At 39.9% G+C, this 21,295-nt stretch overlaps 1 protein-coding gene across 3 annotated transcripts in view; it reads right to left on the minus strand.

Annotated features, from left to right (window-relative positions):
• Window positions 1-2,190: 2,190 nt before the first annotated feature.
• GART (phosphoribosylglycinamide formyltransferase, phosphoribosylglycinamide synthetase, phosphoribosylaminoimidazole synthetase) overlaps window positions 2,191-21,295 on the minus strand; it is a 40,560-nt gene continuing 21,455 nt past the window's right edge. For 2 of the 3 annotated variants that reach the window (XM_074145042.1, XM_074145050.1), the window contains 12 exons: window positions 21,056-21,287; window positions 18,136-18,230; window positions 16,876-16,985; window positions 16,114-16,312; window positions 12,828-13,076; window positions 12,313-12,465; window positions 10,929-11,132; window positions 10,466-10,597; window positions 9,718-9,848; window positions 8,029-8,170; window positions 4,885-5,000; window positions 2,191-3,632 (listed from right to left, as the gene is read on the minus strand). In XM_074145042.1, coding sequence (XP_074001143.1) covers window positions 3,450-3,632; window positions 4,885-5,000; window positions 8,029-8,170; window positions 9,718-9,848; window positions 10,466-10,597; window positions 10,929-11,132; window positions 12,313-12,465; window positions 12,828-13,076; window positions 16,114-16,312; window positions 16,876-16,985; window positions 18,136-18,230; window positions 21,056-21,287 — 1,946 coding nt within the window. In that variant the 3' untranslated portion in view covers window positions 2,191-3,449. Of the gene's footprint in view, window positions 3,633-4,884; window positions 5,001-8,028; window positions 8,171-9,717; window positions 9,849-10,465; window positions 10,598-10,928; window positions 11,133-12,312; window positions 12,466-12,827; window positions 13,077-16,113; window positions 16,313-16,875; window positions 16,986-18,135; window positions 18,231-20,230; window positions 21,288-21,295 lie in introns of those variants that run through there. The other variant, XM_074145058.1, reaches the window with a different exon arrangement.

The following is a 21,295-nucleotide window of genomic DNA, read 5'->3' on the forward strand; positions in this document are numbered from 1 at the left end:
TGACTAAGCGTTACAGATGAATACATAGTTCTGTGGGAGGAAGTGGGGAGTCTACAAGGACTTCGTCCTTGTGAGCCCCCACCACCGTGGGAGCGCCTCAGGGTACAGGGAAAAAAGGGATGTGCAAACATGTGCACCAGCGTGGGAGCCAGCGTCTAGTAAGCTGCCAAGCAGGAGCTCCAAAGGCCTACAAGGCAGGGAGCTTTTAGAAGGCAAAAAAGAAATGGAACAAACTCCCCTTCATAGATTATTTGTCAATACGATGTAGTAGTGCATACTGAACAGACATCTAGACACTTTCCCCTGCTCCTTGAAAGGGGTTGGCACATACACGGTCCCCGAATTTCACATTGAAACATTTGGATCTTGAGGGATGAAAATTTGTTTAGAGGGACTAGAAACACCAGATTTCCTTAATCCTTGAAATCAGCAGGATAAGACATCCTTAACTTAACTTGCAGTGGCAGGAAGATCTCAGTTTTCTTTATTGGCTGAATGATTGGTCTGGTCCAGCGAGTTGCTGCTGTTAAATACAACCCTTTTCTGTGAGAAGCTTATTTTACATCTGCCAGAATAATGACTTGCATGCAAGTAACATAAATCAGGGGAAGAAAGCTAGCTAAGAAGCTGCTTGAACAAAGTAGAAAAGAAGTAGCTGAATTTTCAATTTTCTAGGGGAGGGATCACTAATAGCCATTAGATGCAGTGAAAAAAAGTGTAATCTTGTTTTGGTGTTACATGTACTGTACTAGTAAGGGACATACTGTATCAGGCTGCTTGAGATCGTGAGTCAGCTCCAGTTAAAAAGTCTAAATTTTTCCTTTTTTTTTTTTTTTTTTCCTTTTTGAAGTGTGTAGCTAGTGGTGTTTCAGTAGTTAGGGAGAAGAGAAAAAAATTCAGTTCCCTCCTGTAAGCTCTGCCATTTATGTACAGAGGTCTGTATTTGTCTCTTGCGTTCTAACTGGAGCAAGGAACACATATTTTTCATGATCTGGGAGAAGAAGGAAGAGTTGTAACACGGCAAGATTAGCAAAAGTTTGGTGTATGTAAATAATATTTATGATAAACACATGGCTTAGTTTGCTTTCAGTCTGTTGTAACTGTGTAGTAACCTCATGTTGTGTATTACTTGAACTGCTTAGCACGCATGACGGAATGTTTCAAACCTAAGGAATAAAATGTTAAAAGAGAATAGGGTGCTATTTATTGTGCTGTGATAGGTCTGCAGGCGATCACCATGGTATCGAACAACTCTTAATTATGTTCCTGGCATCCCTCTGTGATTGGGTGCGGTGATAGGCTATTAATCTATTTATTCTTTTTACAGAATGATAATTAAAGCAAAGCCGTCTAAGATCCAGTTCACAATGAAATTTCTTTTTATGCCTTTGCAAAAATACAGATGGGTGCTTAAATCCAATTTGTCATCAGCCTTAGAAGGCAAAATACTTGAGTCTTGCTCAAGATGTCTGTGGTGGATTTGGGGCACCCAGGTTTTCTGCTATTGGCCTTCCTAGCAGCGATCAGTAATGTTACATTTATTAATACATTTAATATATTTAATAATACATTTATTAATGTTATATTTATTAACTGCACAGGTAGTGATTTCACCCCTGGTCACCTTACTTCTCCTAACGCGTGAGTTAATTTAAGTACATTTTTCTTTTGACTCATGAAAGGTTTGCTGTGTCATGGTGAAGGCACTGAACTTGTGCAGCCTGAAGCCCTGCCAGAGCTGGATGCTGCCCGCATCTTTTACATTCTCACCGAGACAGGCTGGATTTCAAGCCTTGGCGGGCAGTTTGCCTGCGGGGGAGGCCCTTCTGTGGGAGGGCAGGTTTGTAAAGAAAGACACTGGGCTGAAGACTGAGCTTTTATTCTTTGCCCTTTACAAGCAGATTAAATTTGAGCGTGTCATTTTCCTCTGTATTCGCTTGAGCTTTATCCTTGGTGACAAATGATGACAGGAATATTTTGTCAGCAAGCTTCTTCCTCGTGGACCATCTGGCTGCTGAAACAGTAAGGTCACGGCACTCCTCGAATCATTACCAACTTACGCAGGATTGCACGTCTGTAACCTCACCAACTCATCTACAGTTGCCGTACTGTAGAAAAAAGTTAAATTCCGTTTCACAAACTCCTCCTCCAGCTTACACCACTGGTAAAAGAATTCCGAGGACAGATTTTGGTATTTAATTTTTCAACTTTATTAGACTTTATTTCAAATCCAAACTGAGATTACGTCAACACGGAAGTACCATAAGGCCATCAGTGCACAGAATACAAATCAGCTTTTTCTTTATTAAAGGGGAGCTCTAAAACATACATAAACAGTTTCAGTCAGATGCTTCTGGTTTGTATGGGGGGAAAACTGATTATTTTAGTAAATACATCAAAATGTTTTCACAGCTATGCTAAAACATTAAAAGAAAACCAGGTGCTTTTTCACAAGTTCAGCTGTGCAAAAAAACCTTACTGTTTTCAGAATGATAACATTTACCGGCTTTCCATCGGTATTGTTCCAGGGGGAAAATACTGTTCCAATAATAAAGGCACTTAACTTCAGCAGAATTTCTGAAGAACGTTTCACAAGCCAAGGACACATTTTGTATCTAGTCTTAACTCCCCTTCTGCTCATTCAAAAAAACCCGACAATTCTTTTGCCTCAGAACAAATCTCTGAGGGGAATTCCTATGTGGATTCACATGGGGATGCTTGAAAGCAAATGGTCAGCAGACATTCAATTCTATTTAGCATCTGATTGTCAGCAGGTCCAATATTTGAAATTATGGGATATGTCCAGAGAATCTGGGCCAGACGAGATCTACCAACATTAAAACAGAAACTACATGGAAAAAAAATCCATTTCGTTATCTGCAAGAACAGTTAGTGTTTTGGGAGGTCAGTTTTTCTTGTTTTGGCTAGGGATTTTTATGAGGAAAGGCTTTTTGCCATCAGCCGCCTCTTCCCGTTGCACTGCTTCCATTACTTTGCCTCACAAACACTTCACAGCACATGACAAGAGAATCAATCCCCCGCTACAGCCTGCCTGGTCTGTTAGAGAGTGATACTGATGTTCCCAAGACGATCTCAGAGATGCTCCGATCTCTCTGTAACCAACTGAATGTTGTTTTGTTTGTTTAGAAAGTGATTGAGAATCAAAATGTTGGCCAAGGAAGTAATTATAATTACGAAGCATGTAACAGAACCATAACTAAAACTGCTGAGAGCAGCTCCCTGCCTTAATACTCCCAATTTGTGGCTTTCTCCGGATTTTACTTCAAATCTTTTAACCATTTGAGTGAGAACGTGACATGGTAAACTCTATGTTGAAAACCCTTTGCGAAGAGAATACAGTGTGCATGTTATTAGGCCGTGGCCTCTTGTTTTTACCAATTAAGGCACCCCAGCTGCCCCATCTGAGGACCTTCACGGACGTGCTGCTCCTACTTCCAGTAGATCTTGCCAGCTTCCCCCACCTGTACAGCCCCGCTGGCGACAAGCTGCAGGGCAGCGGGGAAGGCTCGGTGCTCGGCCTCCTTCACCCTTTCGGACAGGGTCTCCACCGTGTCACCAATCTTAACTGGAACTGCCTCTTGGAAAATGATGGCTCCGGCGTCGACTTCCTCCTGTAAAAGCAACACCCAGAAAATCTGTGCGGTTGAAAGAGGAGAGAGAGGGGTGGGGGGGCCCAGCTGTAGGACAATGAATGTCATCCAGCTGCCTCGGGGATCTGTTTATCATTACGTTATTATCGGAAACATGCCTTTTGGGCTAATGTGAGGAATGCAGAAAAGATGCCGGCGCTCAGGCTGGCCTGCGAGGAGCTAACAGAAGCGTAGGGTTCAAAGAAAAAGAGGAGGCAGGCAGAACACCAGCCAGTAACATTTCTGCTACAGTAAAAAACAACAAAAGCCATGTTAACTGGGGACACGATAGGCTAAATTGGACAAAATGATGAACATTGCAATTCAGAAGAGTGAATTAGCCAAGCCTTGGCACAGAGCGGGACTAGAGGACCCAGCAGATCTTTCTTTTGCATGTGAACGAGGCCGATCCCTGCTGTTTAGTTATTGTTTCTCAGTACATTGCCACACAGAGAAGAAACCCTAAATCCTATCACGGAGAAAGGAATGCCTTTTTTCCTTCTATCTGGAAAAATAGTTTTTGTCTTTTTTTCCAAGAGAAAGCAAAAAATATGAAAACAGATTTCAGGAGCAGTGGAAAAGGGGAGGATAATTTGAAGAATGCGGCAGAGGAGGGGAGACTAGTTACTGTCAACCCTGAGAACTGAACAAGATGGAAAAAATACTCCCCGAACTGATAAAAATGTGCATCTTCCAAGTTGAGAGATCTCTGGGTTTTGTTTTCTTAGTTTTTGACTAACATAAATTGTGAAGTTTTCCTCTGTCCCCACAAACATTTGATTACTTCTTAACAAATCTAAGCTTCTTGTGCCATTTCCAGTGTTGGGGTGTTGGTTGTATTTTTTTTTTTCGTTTTCTTGAAAGCAACAAATAAGGAAGGTTGTATGATAAAATCCAAGAAGTTAGTGCTGTGTAGTAACAGAAATTTGGGGTTAGCCAAGGCCTTCCATGAACTAGTACCCCCACTGCAACTGGTGGAAGGCAGCAGTGGGATGCTTAGAGAAGAAGTTAACTTAGGGAAAGCTTAAACTCCCTGTATAGACTATTAATTTCCAGTTCCTTCTCCAGGGACAGCAAACTAAAGCACTATATTGTCTAATAATGCTAGGAAAGAACAAAGGAGGAAACGTAATCAGGCGTGATGGTATAAGGGTGTTGTTCCGAGCAAGCTCTGAGGTGAAAATCTTAAGACTGATCAGTCAGAGAGTTAAAGCGGGGGCGAGGAGGTACTTACAGCTACAAAGTGTACAGTACAGCCCGTGACTCGGACTCCAGCTTGTAAAACCAACTTGTGGGCATTTGCTCCCTTAAAAGAAGGCAGTAGAGACGGGTGGATGTTCAGTATTTTTCCTGGAAAATTATAAGCGAGGTCATTGTCTTTTAGCATACAGCCTCACCAGAGTGTTCAAAGTACCATAGTCAGCAGAGGAACAAAACACCTTTGTGAAAGAGAGATTTTTCAGGACTTTTGCATACGCTTGTTTTTTGATGATACTGACAGATAATCAGCCCAAAGCATTTCAGAATGTCTCGCTATTTCTGAAAATTCAAAGATAGCAATCAGTTACAATTAATTGCACGGCTAAAGCGTATGTCTCCAGTGACTAATAATGCTTTTTGACGTAGCTGTCCTTTCCCTCAGCATCTTGTTCTCCTCTTTCTTTGATCACAAGCACAAGCCTCTTTCTTACAAACTCGGCACCCGGAAGAAACTCGGTGCAGTTTCAAATGACGCAACAGATCACCCATGACGAGGCAAAAAATTCTTTAGCCGGGACTTTTCCTCCACACCTGTTTTGGCTTAGTAAAAGACAACAGCTGCTCCTATAGGAGCCCTTCTCTCTGCCCTTCCGAGAAGCACTACTACTTTCCCGCATGGAAAGTTGGCTGGGGGGTCCCAAAATTGATAATGTAACCTCTAACGCTCAACCAGGTGTGACCACGGTTATAACCCTGGGAGCCCTGTACCCAGAGGTGCGTAGAGAAAGCATATGACTGAGCTCCAACCCAGCCGTAAAGTAGGAGAGAGTGGCTGCCCACGACCGCAGGGTCTCGCGATGGTTAAACCACAAGAAAACCTTCATTCTTCTGGCAGACTTCCCCTGTCGGCTCCTCATGCGTCTGTGACAAATCCCCCTGCCCATTCTGGGCCGGAGCGAAGTCAAAAGGTGCTTGACAGCCCTAGATCTTCTCTTAGATTCAGTACAAACCCTTACAGGATTAAAAAAAAAAAAAAAAAAAAAAAAGTGGCCATCGATACTATTTATATCACAGTATGCTACGCCCGCGCTGTCTCTGCATGCCTCCTCTTTAGGAAGACTGTATGTCATCAGGATTCACTGAACACCACCTAAATGCCAAGCAGCGAGACTGAGCTGACACACGCTGGCGGAGGCAGCAGTGTACCGAAATAGAGGCTTATGATTTTGTAATGTCAAGTGAAGGCCATTTCTGGCAGCACCATACGAAACCTGCACTCTCACTGCAGTTAACTCGTGCAGATATTGACCTGTGCAACTTAAGAGAGGCAAACGTATCTACTGATCTTCAACAATATCTCAGAAATACCCCTTTTTTAAGCATCAGCATCTCCCTGCCCTGCTGCTTGAGCAAAAAAGTATTGGGGACAGTGAGTTGAAAACAACACTGCACTTGGGTCTGAGTTTCCTCGTTTCTTATTACTGTGTCATCAGAAACTGCTCTAAAGGAAAGTGTTTCTCTGTTTGCTTGGTTTTGTCTTGTTTTGTTTTTGATCTGTCCTTTATTATTAACATTTCAGGGCCGTTAAGCAAGAAAGAGGGTTTCACAACTAACTTCACACTCTGCGTCCTTATGACTGCTGGAGAAAAGAAAGCTAACAGCTTTTAAGAGGGCAGCAACAAGAACTGATTGCTCCTGGACAATTTAGGCTGGTCAGGGCATGGCTGGGTCAGAGCTTTACAGTACGCTCCTGTTAGCTGGCACAGATCCCCCAGCTGAACTCAATGTTTGGGCTCACATCTAAGACTTAACTGATGGATATTCTTGGTCAGAGCTCAGGTAGGTATCTGTTTTCAAGCTCGATTCAGTGCTGGATAGTTTAAAAATGAATTAACCTGTACTGAAGAGAGCCTTTTGCTCAAGGGCCAGTCAAGTCCTGCACTGTGCAGGGTGACCATCAGCGCTAGAAGTGCTCTGTCCCTAAATCGGAGGGAACTAATTTGCACCAGATTTCTGCACTAGAGAAAGTTCTTTTCCATCCTCTACACAGATACTCCACTCAAAACACATCTTTTGTAGTGAGGGCTTCCTTTCTCCTAACTACAGCTATTTACAGCACAGACATTTACATCTTCATCTTCTGCAGAACTCTTTAATGAATGGAGAGTAACAAATCCAATTCAGTTGACAGCTTTAACATAAAATGAGTTGCCTCCTAGGAATGCCTGTTTTGCTCCACTGATTTTTTTAAAGAGAGGTCTGGAAAGTAGCTCAGGTGTAAAAGGCCTGTGTCACGGGCACACCCAGGGTAACACAGAAGTCACCACGTGAACAACAAAGGCTGCCCAGAGAGCTGCAATGCATAGGCTGGCCAGCTTGAAACTGGTATGAGCAAGAACTAGGTTAGGTAACCATGGCTGAACCCAAAGTAGAGCAAACAGTGAGAAGAGCAGCTGCCTCTGTGTGATTCAGGACTCCCTGAAAGAAACAGAAAGAGATAAGAAGAGGAATGGAACAGCTGGGGGAGATAGAGCAGCCACTGAAGGAGGCGGAGGTGTTATCAGTCTCTAACAAAGACCTGGGAAAATTGTAAATGACGACCAGAATGGAGACACTGTGAACACTTTGGACAAACAAGAGCTGAATCTGCCTATGAAACACACCACCCTCGGATTCAGACAGCTCCTGGGACGTCTGACCAGAAGACTGGCAAGATCTTGGTAACAGGAATCGCTGCTGTGTATTGCTGCGTAGTTTTGCAGTTTTATATGCAGCCAAAGCAGCTCATCTGTCAGGGGAAGGACTTCTCAGTGGCTGGATGCTCACCTCTTCCCAACCAACACTACTGCTGAGGCAACAATTTGCCCTGCACCTCATGTCTGCAGGGGTCTAAAGTTTTCACAGCTTTATTTTAAAGTACATTCTAATAAATCAAAGACCACAAGGTCTGCATTTGCCCTTGGCTTCCTTAAACCTCTGTGGAAATGACAGATGAAAGGGGAAAAATATTGCCTTTCTCTTTCTTACTCTTTTTCTTACAAGATGGAAAGAGTCTAGTTCCCTGCAAACCCAGAATTAATGTGGTTCTTTTTCTATATTTTTTCCTATTTTCTTTTTCCTGAGGATAAGCTATAAAATGAATTTTTTTTAAATGCATACATGACCACACTGTGCTTACCTTCCCATTTTTTGACAAAAGGACCCGATAGTATTCGCATAAATCCAGCCAGACAGATCAGTTCAACTGAGAATTCTTCAAGGACTTTGTCAACTGCACTGTCAAATTCAGTGCGACTTTCATACAATTTATGGTCAATAACCTGTGATAATCCAAAAGACAAAGAAATATGGACATGGTCTTAATTTAATCTGAATGCTTTAAGAGCACAATGAAGTGGTACCCTGGAGTAACAAACAAAACCCAAGTAAATCTCCATGTGTGGCTCAAGCTGGGTGCACGTACACAGCAAGAAGAGCAGTTCTTAAAGGCATGGAGCTAACAGGCAAACATGCAGTCTTTATTCCTGTTCACACAGAGCAATTGTCAGAATAAATTAGAGATTTATTTGATAAGGGCCACAGCTGTAGGTTCCAGCATTTGGACGCAATATACCAACCTACAAATGCAGGTCATTAAGATAACCTAAAGTCTTAGAATGATTTCACTCAATTTAAGGCCTCTGGTAGCTTTAAGGAGTTCAGCCTTGATGAAAAATGTGAACCTTGAAGGAAAGGCTAATCACAAACTGATATAACAGCCCCTACTGCAAAAGGTCCATATAACTGAGTTAAGTATTTTCCATCCAAGACACATCCCCTAATTTAAGCAGGAAGAAGGCAGTGCTACATAACTTAAAACATCCATAGCCTTTTAAACAAAAATACCTGTTGATCCATACCAGATTTACCATGGTGGCGCATTTAAATATCACAAAGTAGTTTTGAAAAAACAGAACTGGGTAGCCAAAAAGGTTGGGCACTAGCAATAAAGCCCAGCTCAGCACTGGGCTGAACTCTGCTACGACCTACCAGGTAATAACCCGTGCTGCACGTACTCCTCAGCGCCTCTATGTCACCACTCACTCTCCATCTTAACCACCGAGTCCACCAGCTCTCCAAGACTGTATTTTTTTCCCCTCATTATGTCTTTGCTCCTCCCCTGCATACCAGGGATATATTTACTTGTGGTCTTTGCGTACTCCCAAGTAAGAGACAGCAGTGCTGACAATCAGATCCTGCTAATATTCAAGTTACTAACAAAGCTTGCACTGGGCCCAAAGCTTCCCCGTGTCTGTAGTAACCAGTGAAAAGTGACTTTAAAATGCTCCTAAGTCAGAACAGTAACATTTCACATACGTAATGCAAATGGCTGCACAAAAGGCAAAGCAATGCAGCACTGGATCCAGTGACACTAAGGGAAACACAGTTTGCTTTCAATGAATCCTGGAGAGCTTGAAGCAACGCCCAGAGAGTCAGTGAAAGATCCCACTGAGTTTGCCCTCTCTGTTTCATTCAAATGAACTACCATGTCTGTTGAGCATGTAATTTTAAATAAATTTAAATAAATTTAAATAAACGGCAAAGTTCAAACTGTAACTGTGAAAGTTTTGCACTGGTTTTATATAATGACCGTTCCCAAAACCATCAGGATTGCTAGCAGCATCTCTGAGAAGGAGCAAAGCAAGTATTTTGCTTCCCATGTTAGGTACTTTGCCCAAGGGCACAAGTTCATGACAAACGAAAAAATAAAAGCTAAGGCATCCTATCAAACCATGTCTTACCATAGTATAACTCATCATCTCACAGTACCTTCCAGCTGTGGCCAGAGCTAATGATGGCTAATTTTAAAAAGATAAGGAATACTTACCCTTGTAGGAATACCAGCTCTTTCAGCTTTCCTTAACCCCTCCACACCAGCTTTGTTAGAAACAACAAGAACTATTTGTGCAAAACTGGAGGGCTTTTTTGTGCTGTTTATCAGGGCTTCCAGGTTTGTGCCTATAAGTGAAAAAATAATTCATGAATATCAAGTTGTTCCTGGAGAACAAATTTAGTTAACAGCTAGAACAGGTTTTAAATAAGCGGCAATGTGGGTGAAATCCAATCCAAAAAACATTGATGTTAGCAGTAATCCTTTTATAATTGATCTTACTGGGAACTGAATTTGACAGCTGGGGGCAACAGGGCTATTACTAGAAATTAAATTTGTAAATTGTAATTTATGGAATTGGAATGATGGTCTACTTCTTAGCAAGCGAGAATATTGGAAACCTTAGGAGTGCCTATATGGCAAGAAGACATTCTGATCTATTTGTTAAATAATCCTGCTGTCCCTATAGTGCAAAGCAGTAGTTGCTTGAATCTGGAGAGATGCAGAAATTTGTAGATAAAATGAACACGGATGCAATTCATAGTCAGTTTGCAGCAGAGGTTGAAGGTGACTCTGTTTGTGACTGAAATTAATTCAAGGGCAAAATCTATTCTGCCTGTTACTGAAAGCCTGTTAGAAGCCTATCTCCCTGGAGACTTGCAAGGACTTAAGAGATTTTAAATCTGAGCTGAAGTTCCTTTTTCAGTAGTCTGTTTTAGACTGTAGTAAAGAATATAACTCTCACCTGTTCCAGAGATAAGGACAGCAACCTTCACTTTGTTTGTCTGGATTTTGCCTTGGATATGGCTGCGCACAGACAGTGACCTATTTGCTTGCAAGGCTCGAAGCAGATTATGGACTTTAACATTGGCAGAGCCTGAATGCATACAAGGGAAAAAAAAACAACCAACCAACCAACACGTAAATAAAGGGAGAAACAGAGAGAGGAGAAAAGTACCCATGAAAAGAGATTAGTGGCACTACTTTACTTCTCATTATATATTTATAGTTCTGGTGACGTCTGACATTGCTAAGCGCATGTTCTATGAATTAAGACTGAAGTTGTGAGGACTGTCATTTTAATACCCTGTGCAAAAAAGCCATGGAGGTGCCAATTAAGAGATTTTCAGCTAACCTCCATGGAGACTCACCAGTTAAGGAATTTAGATCTGCATTTTTTTTAAAAAGGAAAAGAAAAATTTAATAACCTTTTTGTAGGGAGACAACTTTTCCAATCAGCCAAGCTGTCTCGTGTTTCTGTATGTCCTTGAGGACCTGCTGAGCCATCTCCTTCTGAACTACCAAGACAGCACCGATCCCACAATTAAATGTCCGAGTCATTTCCTCCTCAGAGAGGTTCCCTTCTTTATGGAGCCAGCAAAAGATTTCAGGAATCTTCCAGGTAAGAGCATCTGAAGAGAATTGAAAATACAAATGAAGAGTGGAAATCACTACCAATGGACAAATACTAAAATTATTAGAGCATTAAGAGGCAAGGTCTGGATGGAAAGTACAGACTAAGTCCCACAGCAGCATTAGCTTGAGTGAAATTGGCTTCCATGCACAGAAACAGTATGTTTTTTCCTTCTTTGCTGAACAAGGCTTGGGAGTAGAAAGAAGTATCACTCTGGGAGGAAATTAATCATATTGCTCCACTGCGATCCGCTAATCAGTAATTCAAAACAGGCTCTGAGGCAGTCTTTGGAAAATCCTCTTTTGGAAGGTGACAACTCTGGTTCTAGAGAAACTATTGTACCAGAACAATAGCCTTAAAAACTGCCACAGAAGTCTCACACTATCCCTAATTCCAACAAGGTAAGGATGATTTACAGCAGCATGAGAAATGCTATGGGACAAGCCACTGTAAAGGAACTTCAAAGACATTAAGTTTCTTTCTCATCATGTTATACTTAAAACGTTATCATCTCCATTTATATGTATCCGTATAGGACGTATATAGGCGTCCAGTGTGGACCACTGTTTAGACAAGTGGAAGAATGATTTACAGGCAGTTCTGTAGTGCAAAACTCAGTATTAGTTCCCTTATTTTATGAACACTGCATAACCTATAGTAAGTAATTTACCTTTCCGTACTATGCTTTCTCTTTAAGTGGCGTACTATTTCTAGCATACCTGACGAGACTGTGGTGAGGATTAATTAAGGTAAACTGAGTATCATGAGATGCAGTTGAGCTGGTAACCATATCTGAATGCCAATCAGAGACTTCATGAGTGTCATTTAATTAGCAATAATTTTGCATGTTATTGCAAATGGTGACAGCTCACTTTAGGTTGCTTTTGAAGTTGTTCTTGTTTTGCAAGCATGGCTAGAGTTTCTAAACAAATCCAATCGAAAACACCATCAGGGAAGTGAATTCAATGGGCAGCAGTCATAAGACTACAGAGTGTTCTGATTGGCTCTGTTTCAGGCAGAAGGAAAAATTCAGCAACAATGAAGAAAAAGTAAACTTATATCTAGACAAGCAAGTCTAGCTGTTACAGTGCAAGGCAGCTGACATGGCCCCATGTACGCAGCTTCCTTCAATCCCTATGAGCATGTGGACGTTTCTACAGCTTTTCTTTTTATCTCACCTAAAACGACACCAAAGGACTCTGGGAGAACTCTGGGGATGTTTTCCAGCAAGCCCCCTCCAGTGATGTGGGCATAGGCTTTCACATGGCCTGAGCGAAGGACAGGCAACAGAGTCTTACTGTAGATCTTAGTCGGCGTTAATAAGAGATCTCCTGTAGATGAAAGAGGATGAAAGAAGACAGTTACAGCACAGAAACAAATGTTAATCAATACAGAATTGAGGAAATCTCAAATACTAATTTGCTGGATACCAAGGAGCGTTGTACTACAGAGAAAAACACAATGTTCTACCTTTTTTTTAGCATACAATTAGTTATTTATCCCCTTCCTGTAATTTCTTTCCTGCATATGTGATTCAGAGGAAAAAAGAAGATGAGAACATGTCAAAGAATAGAGTATTTTTTTAGTGCCTTAGAAAAGTTACAAAAGCAAAGGCACAGGCAAAACAATTGTGTGGCATTTGCCTGTTCAGAAGTTCAAGTTATAATGCGAGAGACTGCATGGTAAATGGTACCTAATGTCTGATCACCAGAGGCACAAACTGGAGAAGAGAAATCGAACGATGACTTCTCAACAATCTTCCTTACAAGGCTGTACCCATTGCTGTGAACCCCAGAAGAAGCGACTCCAATAACCACATCTCCATCTGCAATTCTCTCCAGCTGGGGCAGCATCTGCCCTCGCTCCACTGCACCAACAGCAAAGCCAGCCAGGTCATACTCCCCGGGTGGATACATGCCTGGCATTTCAGCAGTTTCTCCTCCTATGGGAACAGAAAAAAAGAGAAAGGGGATGTTGGAAAACCACTGGGACCAGTAGACATGCAATTTTTCAAAGTTTTAAACTCATAAGGCATTAAGAGACTAGGTTTTTTAATTAGATAAACGAACATTAAAAAGAATTAAAAACATGTTTGTCAGAGGCCCTTCAATTGAACAAGCAATAAAAAATAGGGAAACAGCATTTCCTCCCTCACTCTGACAACCATTATCAAGTTGTTGTGCATTCACATTTTAAAATCAAAGCATGTATGTAGTGCTTCACATTTCCAAATTTCTGCCGGGTTTAATGTTCTCCATGAAAAACTTACAAGATACAAGAGATACAAGAAATTCATACACGGACATCAAAGGAACAACATAGCTATTAGGCTCACGTGCCTTCATAAAGATTTTGTATATTGCACTATCCCGCCTGCCACTGATGCCCACAACCTGTCCATCATCATCACGCCAACTCCGAACATCTAAGGTTCGTAGACTGTTTTGGGAGAACAGCTCTAAGAGGGCCTTTCCTACCCATCCGTGCAGACGAACTGTTGTCTAGGCTATTATCTTATATCCTGATCATCAGAACATCCTCTCGTTTTGTCCTGAAAACCAGGTTTTTATCTGGCTGACCTCATTCAGAGTGCAGTCTGAAAAGGTAATTTTCCCAGCTTGCACAGAAATGCACAGCGCTGCTCAGACAGCGTTCTCTCTCTCTATGATACCATTCTGGCTCCCCTACTGACCTTCAGGCATAAGCTGATGGTCTTCACTGTTGAAGACCTGTGTTCTGCCAGCCGCTGTCTCACTCAGCCTAGAGAGGGGAACTCGCTGTGTTTGGTACATGAAATGAGCATTTACTGCTCGCTCCAAAGTTTTCCAATAGGCATCTTCAGTACAAAAGTCTTGTGTTTCCAGAAAGTGTCCCTGAAGGGGCTCCAAATTTACCTGAGTGAAGGTGGAAGCTGCTCTTTTGCTCAGTGCTTGACACAGTAGATTCTCTGGAAGCTTTTCCAGGTTTCTGCATTACATCACTATACTTTAAAATCAAAGTTCATCTGCTTAGATACATCTGTTTAAATCTGTATTTAATAATGTTTGTGCAAAACCAAGCACGTAGATAAGCCCTCAGTACCTCGCTATCAAGTGGTGTGATGAGCTTAAGGTGGTTGAGCTGAATATTCAGGTATTGCAGAAATGCAAGGCAGGAACTTAGCAACATGCTTCAAATGGGACTTTTATGAGGTGATAGTATGCAAAGACAGATTTACATGATATATGCATGCACACTGAAATGAATGTGTGGAGCTGGAGCCCAAACTGAAATTTATTTCCATGATCCAGGCTACAGAAAAGAATTTCCTCCTTAGGTTCAGCGTTATTGCATCATCTCTATCCCTCGTTTTCTGAAAGTGGCAGAAATTGGAGAACAAATCTTGGGTGTTTTATTTATGAGTTCAGACTTATTTTTATATTAACACAAAAAGATATTTGCTAACCCATTTAAAATTTTTGAGAAATTGTTCTCTGGTAATTAATTCACAACATGCAAAGCCCTTTGTAGTTTTAAAGTCTTCCAACTGGAAATAAAATCTTGACATTTCAGTAAGTAATTTCCTAGCAAGATTTCACATAACATGTACTTATGCCGAAGTATGAATGGTTTGATTGTGTTTCATAAACTGAGGGAACACCTTAAGACAAATATCAAGCTGACTAACAGTTCATGCAGAAAAAAATTAAACCAGAACATAAATAGCCTCTTGTTCAAAGCTTATAAATTACCTTGAAACGACACACTCCCCCTTAGAAAAGACTTTTGGTACTAACTTTCTTTAAGAATTGGAAAAAGGACAGAATTACTGTATTACCAATTGTAACGTGGTACCTAAACTAAGACACTTGAGCTGTCACTTTTAGTCTCAAATTAAAGGCCTTTTTGGAAAAATCATGGTAATTATCCACATCTGTTTTTATTAAAAAAAGAAGGAAAAATAAGAACTATGTGAGGAAACTGAACTTTCTGGGTTTCATTGCTTTAAAATTTAACCCTGCGTTGTACTCCTTTTATAAACTAAAGACTTATACGAAAGAATGTATTTTTCACTAACCTAGAAATATTTTTATTGAGTTGAACAGTGTTAAAGCTATCTTTTTTAAGATTCAAGAAGTGAAATATCGTATAATTTTCATGGATAACTAGATTACTGTATACCAGAATACATACATAATTTGTTAGTAAGATGTATTGTGTACTTGTATTATCGGGCTGAAAATGAAAATTTTTAAATTTAAGTCTTAATATCTTGGAATATGCTCATCTGGGTGAAATAAATCTTTAGCAAGTCTTCAGCAGAGAAATAATTTTGCTAATAGTTTTGTAACTAATGAAAGCTGGTTTCTTTTATGTTTCTGTCTTGTGGTAACTTCTGTGTCTTAAGTAGCGAGCTCCAGCTGAAGCTTTTGTTGCAGGCATAAGGACATTCTGTGGCTTTCTAGTTTTATGAAGCTTGTGGGAACACAGTAACTGTGAGATCTCTGCCTTTCCTGTCCTTAAATTTGGTTAAAATCACCCAAGAGATTGAAAGGATAATATATATGCAAACAGGGACATGTGCATGCACAGCAACAAATATAAATCTTTTTTTTCTAGAGGAAAACTTGAAGATTTCCTTTAGGGTAAAGGATAAAAATAAACAAACCTATTTGGTATGTTTTAAAATACACTTGAAAAATATAAAGAATTAAAATACATGAATTTCCAGTTTCTAGGTAACTGTTATAGTTACAAAGTTAAATGAAAAGATACGAATAAGAAAATTTACATGCAACTTCCTGAGCTAATGGAAGCATTTGTAGAGTACTGTCTCCTTTCAGTGGGTAGAGGTTATGTCCTCTGAAAGCAAAGACTCTTTGGGTGGTTTTTCCACACCTCTAAGATTCTTCAAGAGAGTAGGAAAACAAACATATTAAAAGCTATTATAAAGATATTGTGTAAGATTTTTCGTATCCTTCAAAGAAGAGTGTTCATACCCAGAAGAGCACATCCTGCTTTTTTGCAAGCTTCAGCTATTCCCGCAATGACACCCTGAGCCACTTCCACGTCAAGTTTGCCACAGGCAAAATAGTCAAGGAAGAAGAGGGGCTCCGCTCCTTGAGCCAGGATGTCATTGACACACATGGCAACCAGGTCCTGACCGATGGTGTCGTGTCTCTGACACACTTGTGCAATCTGCAAAACACAGGGAGAGAACCCCTTGGTGAGCTCGGAGAAACTGAAACACACCCGGAGAGCCTGCAATGGAAGGGGACTGAAGTCACACAGCTCCTCCAGATGCTTTTTGTGGAGCAGCTTCATTTATTAGCATCTCTGTGAGCCTCTCTGAACATTTTTGTTTTAGAGATCATTACTTTCTTAATGGGTAAGTACAAAAGGCACGTTATGGAAGGGAACTGAACTGGAAAGGATTTCATTGCAGCTTGCATAAACACAATAGGAACTGTATAATTAAACGTTTTTCCCCATGAGTAACCTTTTTGAGGGTGCGGATTCTACCTTAGTGAAATGGAGTCCCTGATTACATACTTAATATTAAAAATTAATTATTTTAAGCATCATTTCAAGTATGGCTAAAGTTAAACTTATATTTAATCCTTTTGCCTAATGATCAATTTCATTTTTCATTCCCTTTTTAGAAATTCAAACAAGTATTTTTAAAAGACAACTGATATTTTCTGTTAAAACATTTTCCCTTCTGTGCTATATTCCTTCCTTTACATGGATTTTCACATTACCTTGAGTTTTGTGCCAACACCATCAGTTCCAGATACCAAGATAGGATCTTTGTAACCAGCTGCTTTCAAATCAAAGAGGCCAGCAAAGCCACCAAGTTCTGCATTGCAGCCTGCCAGTCAGAAAACAGGAAAAAATATTAAACACTTGCTTTCATGGGTTTCTCCAGGATCTCCAACAAAAATTCCCTCTGGTATCTGTCAACATGACTTTGCTTTGTCACCACAAAACTTTTCTCTGTCATTTAGAGCCTGTTCACAGAGGCACAGGAGCTCCTAATCCTTTTAAGTTTGCTTTGTCTTATTTCTTTGTTACTACTTAAGGCTAAAAATCCAAAAGTTTGTGATTGAACATTCAGTAATTACCATGATGGATATATTTCCCCCTTGCACTTAGTATTTTTCTGAAAAACAGAAAAGCCCACTGCTTTCCAGGAAAAGATGATAACTAGGCATTTTCCAACTGAAAGTCCCTATCTCCTTGTTAATACTGCTACTTAGAGTATATTAAGACTTCTTGCTCCTAAGATTGGTTATGATAGGTAAGTAGTAATCTTAAAACTAAAATAGGTTAAATCCTAAGAGTGAAAAAAACATGAGTAGAAAATACTTTGAATGCTAAGAAGTGACTAGTTGTATTTGTGTGTGTATACACAGTTTTCTCTCTGTGTATATCTGATGTTGTCTGAAGGTTCTCAGTTAATCTGAAGTTAAAGGGTTATTATATATGACTGATATTTTAAATCTATCAAATGAATTACATGGACTTGCTAGAGCAAGATATGCCTGAGATCATGACAAAAAGAGGACAAATTGATTCTGTTTTAACCAAGCAAAAGATTTGTCTTTCATATCTACCTCAAGTAATATATAGTATCTCTGAGGAATTCTACATCTTCTATACCTTTCTAAACAGTTATCTACAAAAATTGTATAGTTCACTGTGCAAGAAATAATAATCCATGTAATCAAAAATAGCACTAAATGGTAGGATTTTTGCTTGCATTTATCCTTTTATAGTGCTGAACTTTATTCTCTAACATTTATGACTTTCAGGAGGTATAGTTTAGAGTCATTTTGGGAAGAAAATCTGTAAATTTAAGGAAATACGTTTTGAAGAAATAACAGGCTTACTGCAGATATTTCTTGTTGTGTAACAACGCAGAACACATAAATATGAGCTTTTGTATCAAGATCAAGATCAGATGATAAGCTTCATTGCCATGACCTGACTGAAACAGGAATAGAAGGTACAAGGCTTACCTGACCTTGACGTGGCTGCAGCAAGGGGTTTAATTTTCTGAACCAAAGTATTCCCTGCTGCAATGTCTACCCCGCTGTTTTTGTAAGTCAGGCCTCTGGAAGAATGTTAAAAAATATATTACACAATTGATTACTAAATGCACAAACATCCATTTTAAAAAGATATTTACTTCTTTACATCGTTGCATCACAAGGGGATTAACCATTCAGAATCCTATTCTGCTGTCAAGTACCACTATTTTCCTGCTTGTATAATAACTTTGCTCCTATAAAATGATATCTAAGTATTGAAGTACTCATTGCAGGCAGGTTCAATGGCTCAAAGGTTAATCTTTTTGCTGTTCAGAACCTGACCTCACACGTACACCTGAAGGTAGGGAGTATTATACCAAAAAACCAAAACTTCATGGATTTGCACCACAGAGCGTCTCCCATAAGCCGCATTCAAAGAGTTCCAGATATCTTGAAGACAGCATCAGAGCATCAGCATCATACTCTATCCAGTCAAATACCAAGATAAAACCCAACCCAACAAAAAAAAAAAAAACAACCCAACAACAAGGTAAAATAGGTGGAATAATGGACCTGATTCTGCAAGGTTTGAATCCCTGATCCAGATACTGAGGCATCAGCAGTATAGTTCCTGCACTCAAAACAGAATGTATACAAAAATGCACTGCTAAATCAGTACACCTCAGCATCGAGCAGGATCAAGCTCAAGTTAGCTTTTCAAAAGAGAAGTATCACAAAAATCAATATTCTTCTACGATACTTCGAGAGTTTTACAACTATAGCTTAAAGGTTGGCTCTCCTTATCACCTGGAATGATACCACCACAAAACCAGTCACACCTCTTTTTTCCTTAAATAAACTTTCTATTAAAGTGTATATTTTGAAGTTAATTTAAAAAGACCTAAGCTCCTAAATTCCATTTTAGCAATCTAGAAAGAAATGTCTGTAAACTCTGGATGTTTTTTTATGTACAGCCACACAATAGAGGAAGCACACTTAAGACAAACTGGTGTATGTAACTTGTCTGTTCATACGACTGACTGGGGACATTAAGTACCACCCCATATTTACAGAGAGACCTTTTAATTTTGGAGATAGTGGGTTTAATGACTTTTAATTACTATTTGTACCAAACATATCTCACTCCAGTTAAGCAATTCTTATTTCTACACTGTCAGTGGCAAGAACCAGGCTACCTGGTGCATCCCTATTTTAGGCTCATATCTATTTTAGCTCTCTTATTGATGTGCTTCAGTAATAGTTTAAATTCTAAGGGTGAAACGCACTGCTGATTGATTAACAACAAGGACAAATGCAACAAAACAACTGGCCAAAGAGTGGTGCTACCAGGAAAATGCAAGGACATGTGCACTCACATTATATCACTGCTCAAAAATTTGCAAGAGGAAAATAATTATAAGAAGTAGCTGTTCAGACTCAAGGAAATATTAGCCTGCAATAACAAGAGACCAGAGGCAGGCCGTTTCAGTCTGAACATGATAAACATTCATCATACTTTCACCTTACTTTTAAAAGCATCATATCTTTGATTCTTTAAAAGGAGAGTATTGTTCTGCAATATTTTTTGTTAAATAAATATTCTGGATATTTTCACAAAGTGAAATGCATAGGACTTAATCCTGCAAGGCTGCCAAGAGGAGGTACGTCCCCAGCTTTACAGAGCCAACCATCACCCTTCCTGAACTATGTGCAACACAAGAGTCCAAACTGAAGTGTGCCCGACTGTCTGTTCTTTCAATTTTAGGATATCTGAGCAAAAGTTGGTGCAGACTCAAGGACATTGAAACAGGTGCTGACTGTAAAGAGTTCCCAGGAGTCTCCTTCATAAGCTAGGGATCCTCCCAGCCTACAGGCACTGCAGTAAAGAAACTTGATGGCTATGGCCCACAAACTCAGTGACTTAGAGAACTGTTCATTAAAGTACCTTCTCTTGCTTCACACAATGACTTGATTGGGTTTTTTCTACTACAATACAAATACCAATTACAAATTTTCACATAAATTTGTCAAAAGATGCACAGTACTTGAAAGAGAAAGAAGAATAGATACCAATACCCTTGTTCATTTAGTAAGTTTATTGATCATAATTTTACAATATACTAATTGGTATACACTGTCAGCAAAAATGAAACTTTCTAATACGCTTCATAGACTATAAAATAACCTATTATCAAAAGTTATGCTTTGAGTGAATTAGAGAATAGGCAGGCAGCTATGCCTCATATTAGGTAAAAATGAGTCTAAAACCTGGAAGATGCTCTCAACGTTACAGAGACAGTAGGACACACTGCTTTAAAAAAAACCCCACACCCACGTGATCTCAAGACTGTTAAACCAAATACTGTGAAAACAAAAAGAATAATATTAAAAAGGAGCGATAAATTCTACCCACAGTCTTAGCCAGCCATTCCATTAAAATGCATATCCCAATAAGGCAGGTTGGTTTCAAGACTATTTTAACCATTTCTAAAGACTCTAAAATGAACCAATAAAATAGCTCAAACTTTGTTTGTAAATACATTTCATTCTATTAATATTAGACTTACAGACAACACAAATCTATAGTAAAAGCTACGGTTTAGAGCCTAAGAACCAGGAGTTCACTTTCCCTAAAACAGACGTAACAAAGACAGCAACAGCACAAGTCACTCCTATGTGCTTGTCACTGTAGTTTAACTCAGACTTGGGAGAATAAGAACATGGACGAGAGCCATCAAAAACCTTGTTCCTTCCTTGGCTGGTCTTGCTTATATTGCTCACAAGTATGGTAGTTAAAACTTGTCTAGCGTTATGCTTAATATCAACATCAGTTTATTAATGTAAACTAGTAGCATCTTAAGTCCCTTTTACACCAGTCATTTCCATTTCAAGTATTTCAAATATCTACCTGGATTGTCTCAGGAAAGCTATAGCCCGATAACCAATGTCCTTTCTATAAATGGCACCCTTGAAGTGTATGGCTGCTACTCCCTTGTTAGCTTCTTGCAGTGCTGTCGTTAGATCCTCTTTAATAGCAGTTACTGTAAGGACTCTTCCTCCACTAGTCACCACTTTGCCGTCCTTCAGGGCTGTGCCTGCATGGAACACCTCCAATCCTAGCTCCTTAGCCTTAAGAAGTCCTGTGATT

Source organism: Numenius arquata, chromosome 1 (genome assembly GCF_964106895.1).
Source record: "Numenius arquata chromosome 1, bNumArq3.hap1.1, whole genome shotgun sequence".
NCBI classification, from domain to species: Eukaryota; Metazoa; Chordata; class Aves; order Charadriiformes; family Scolopacidae; genus Numenius; species Numenius arquata.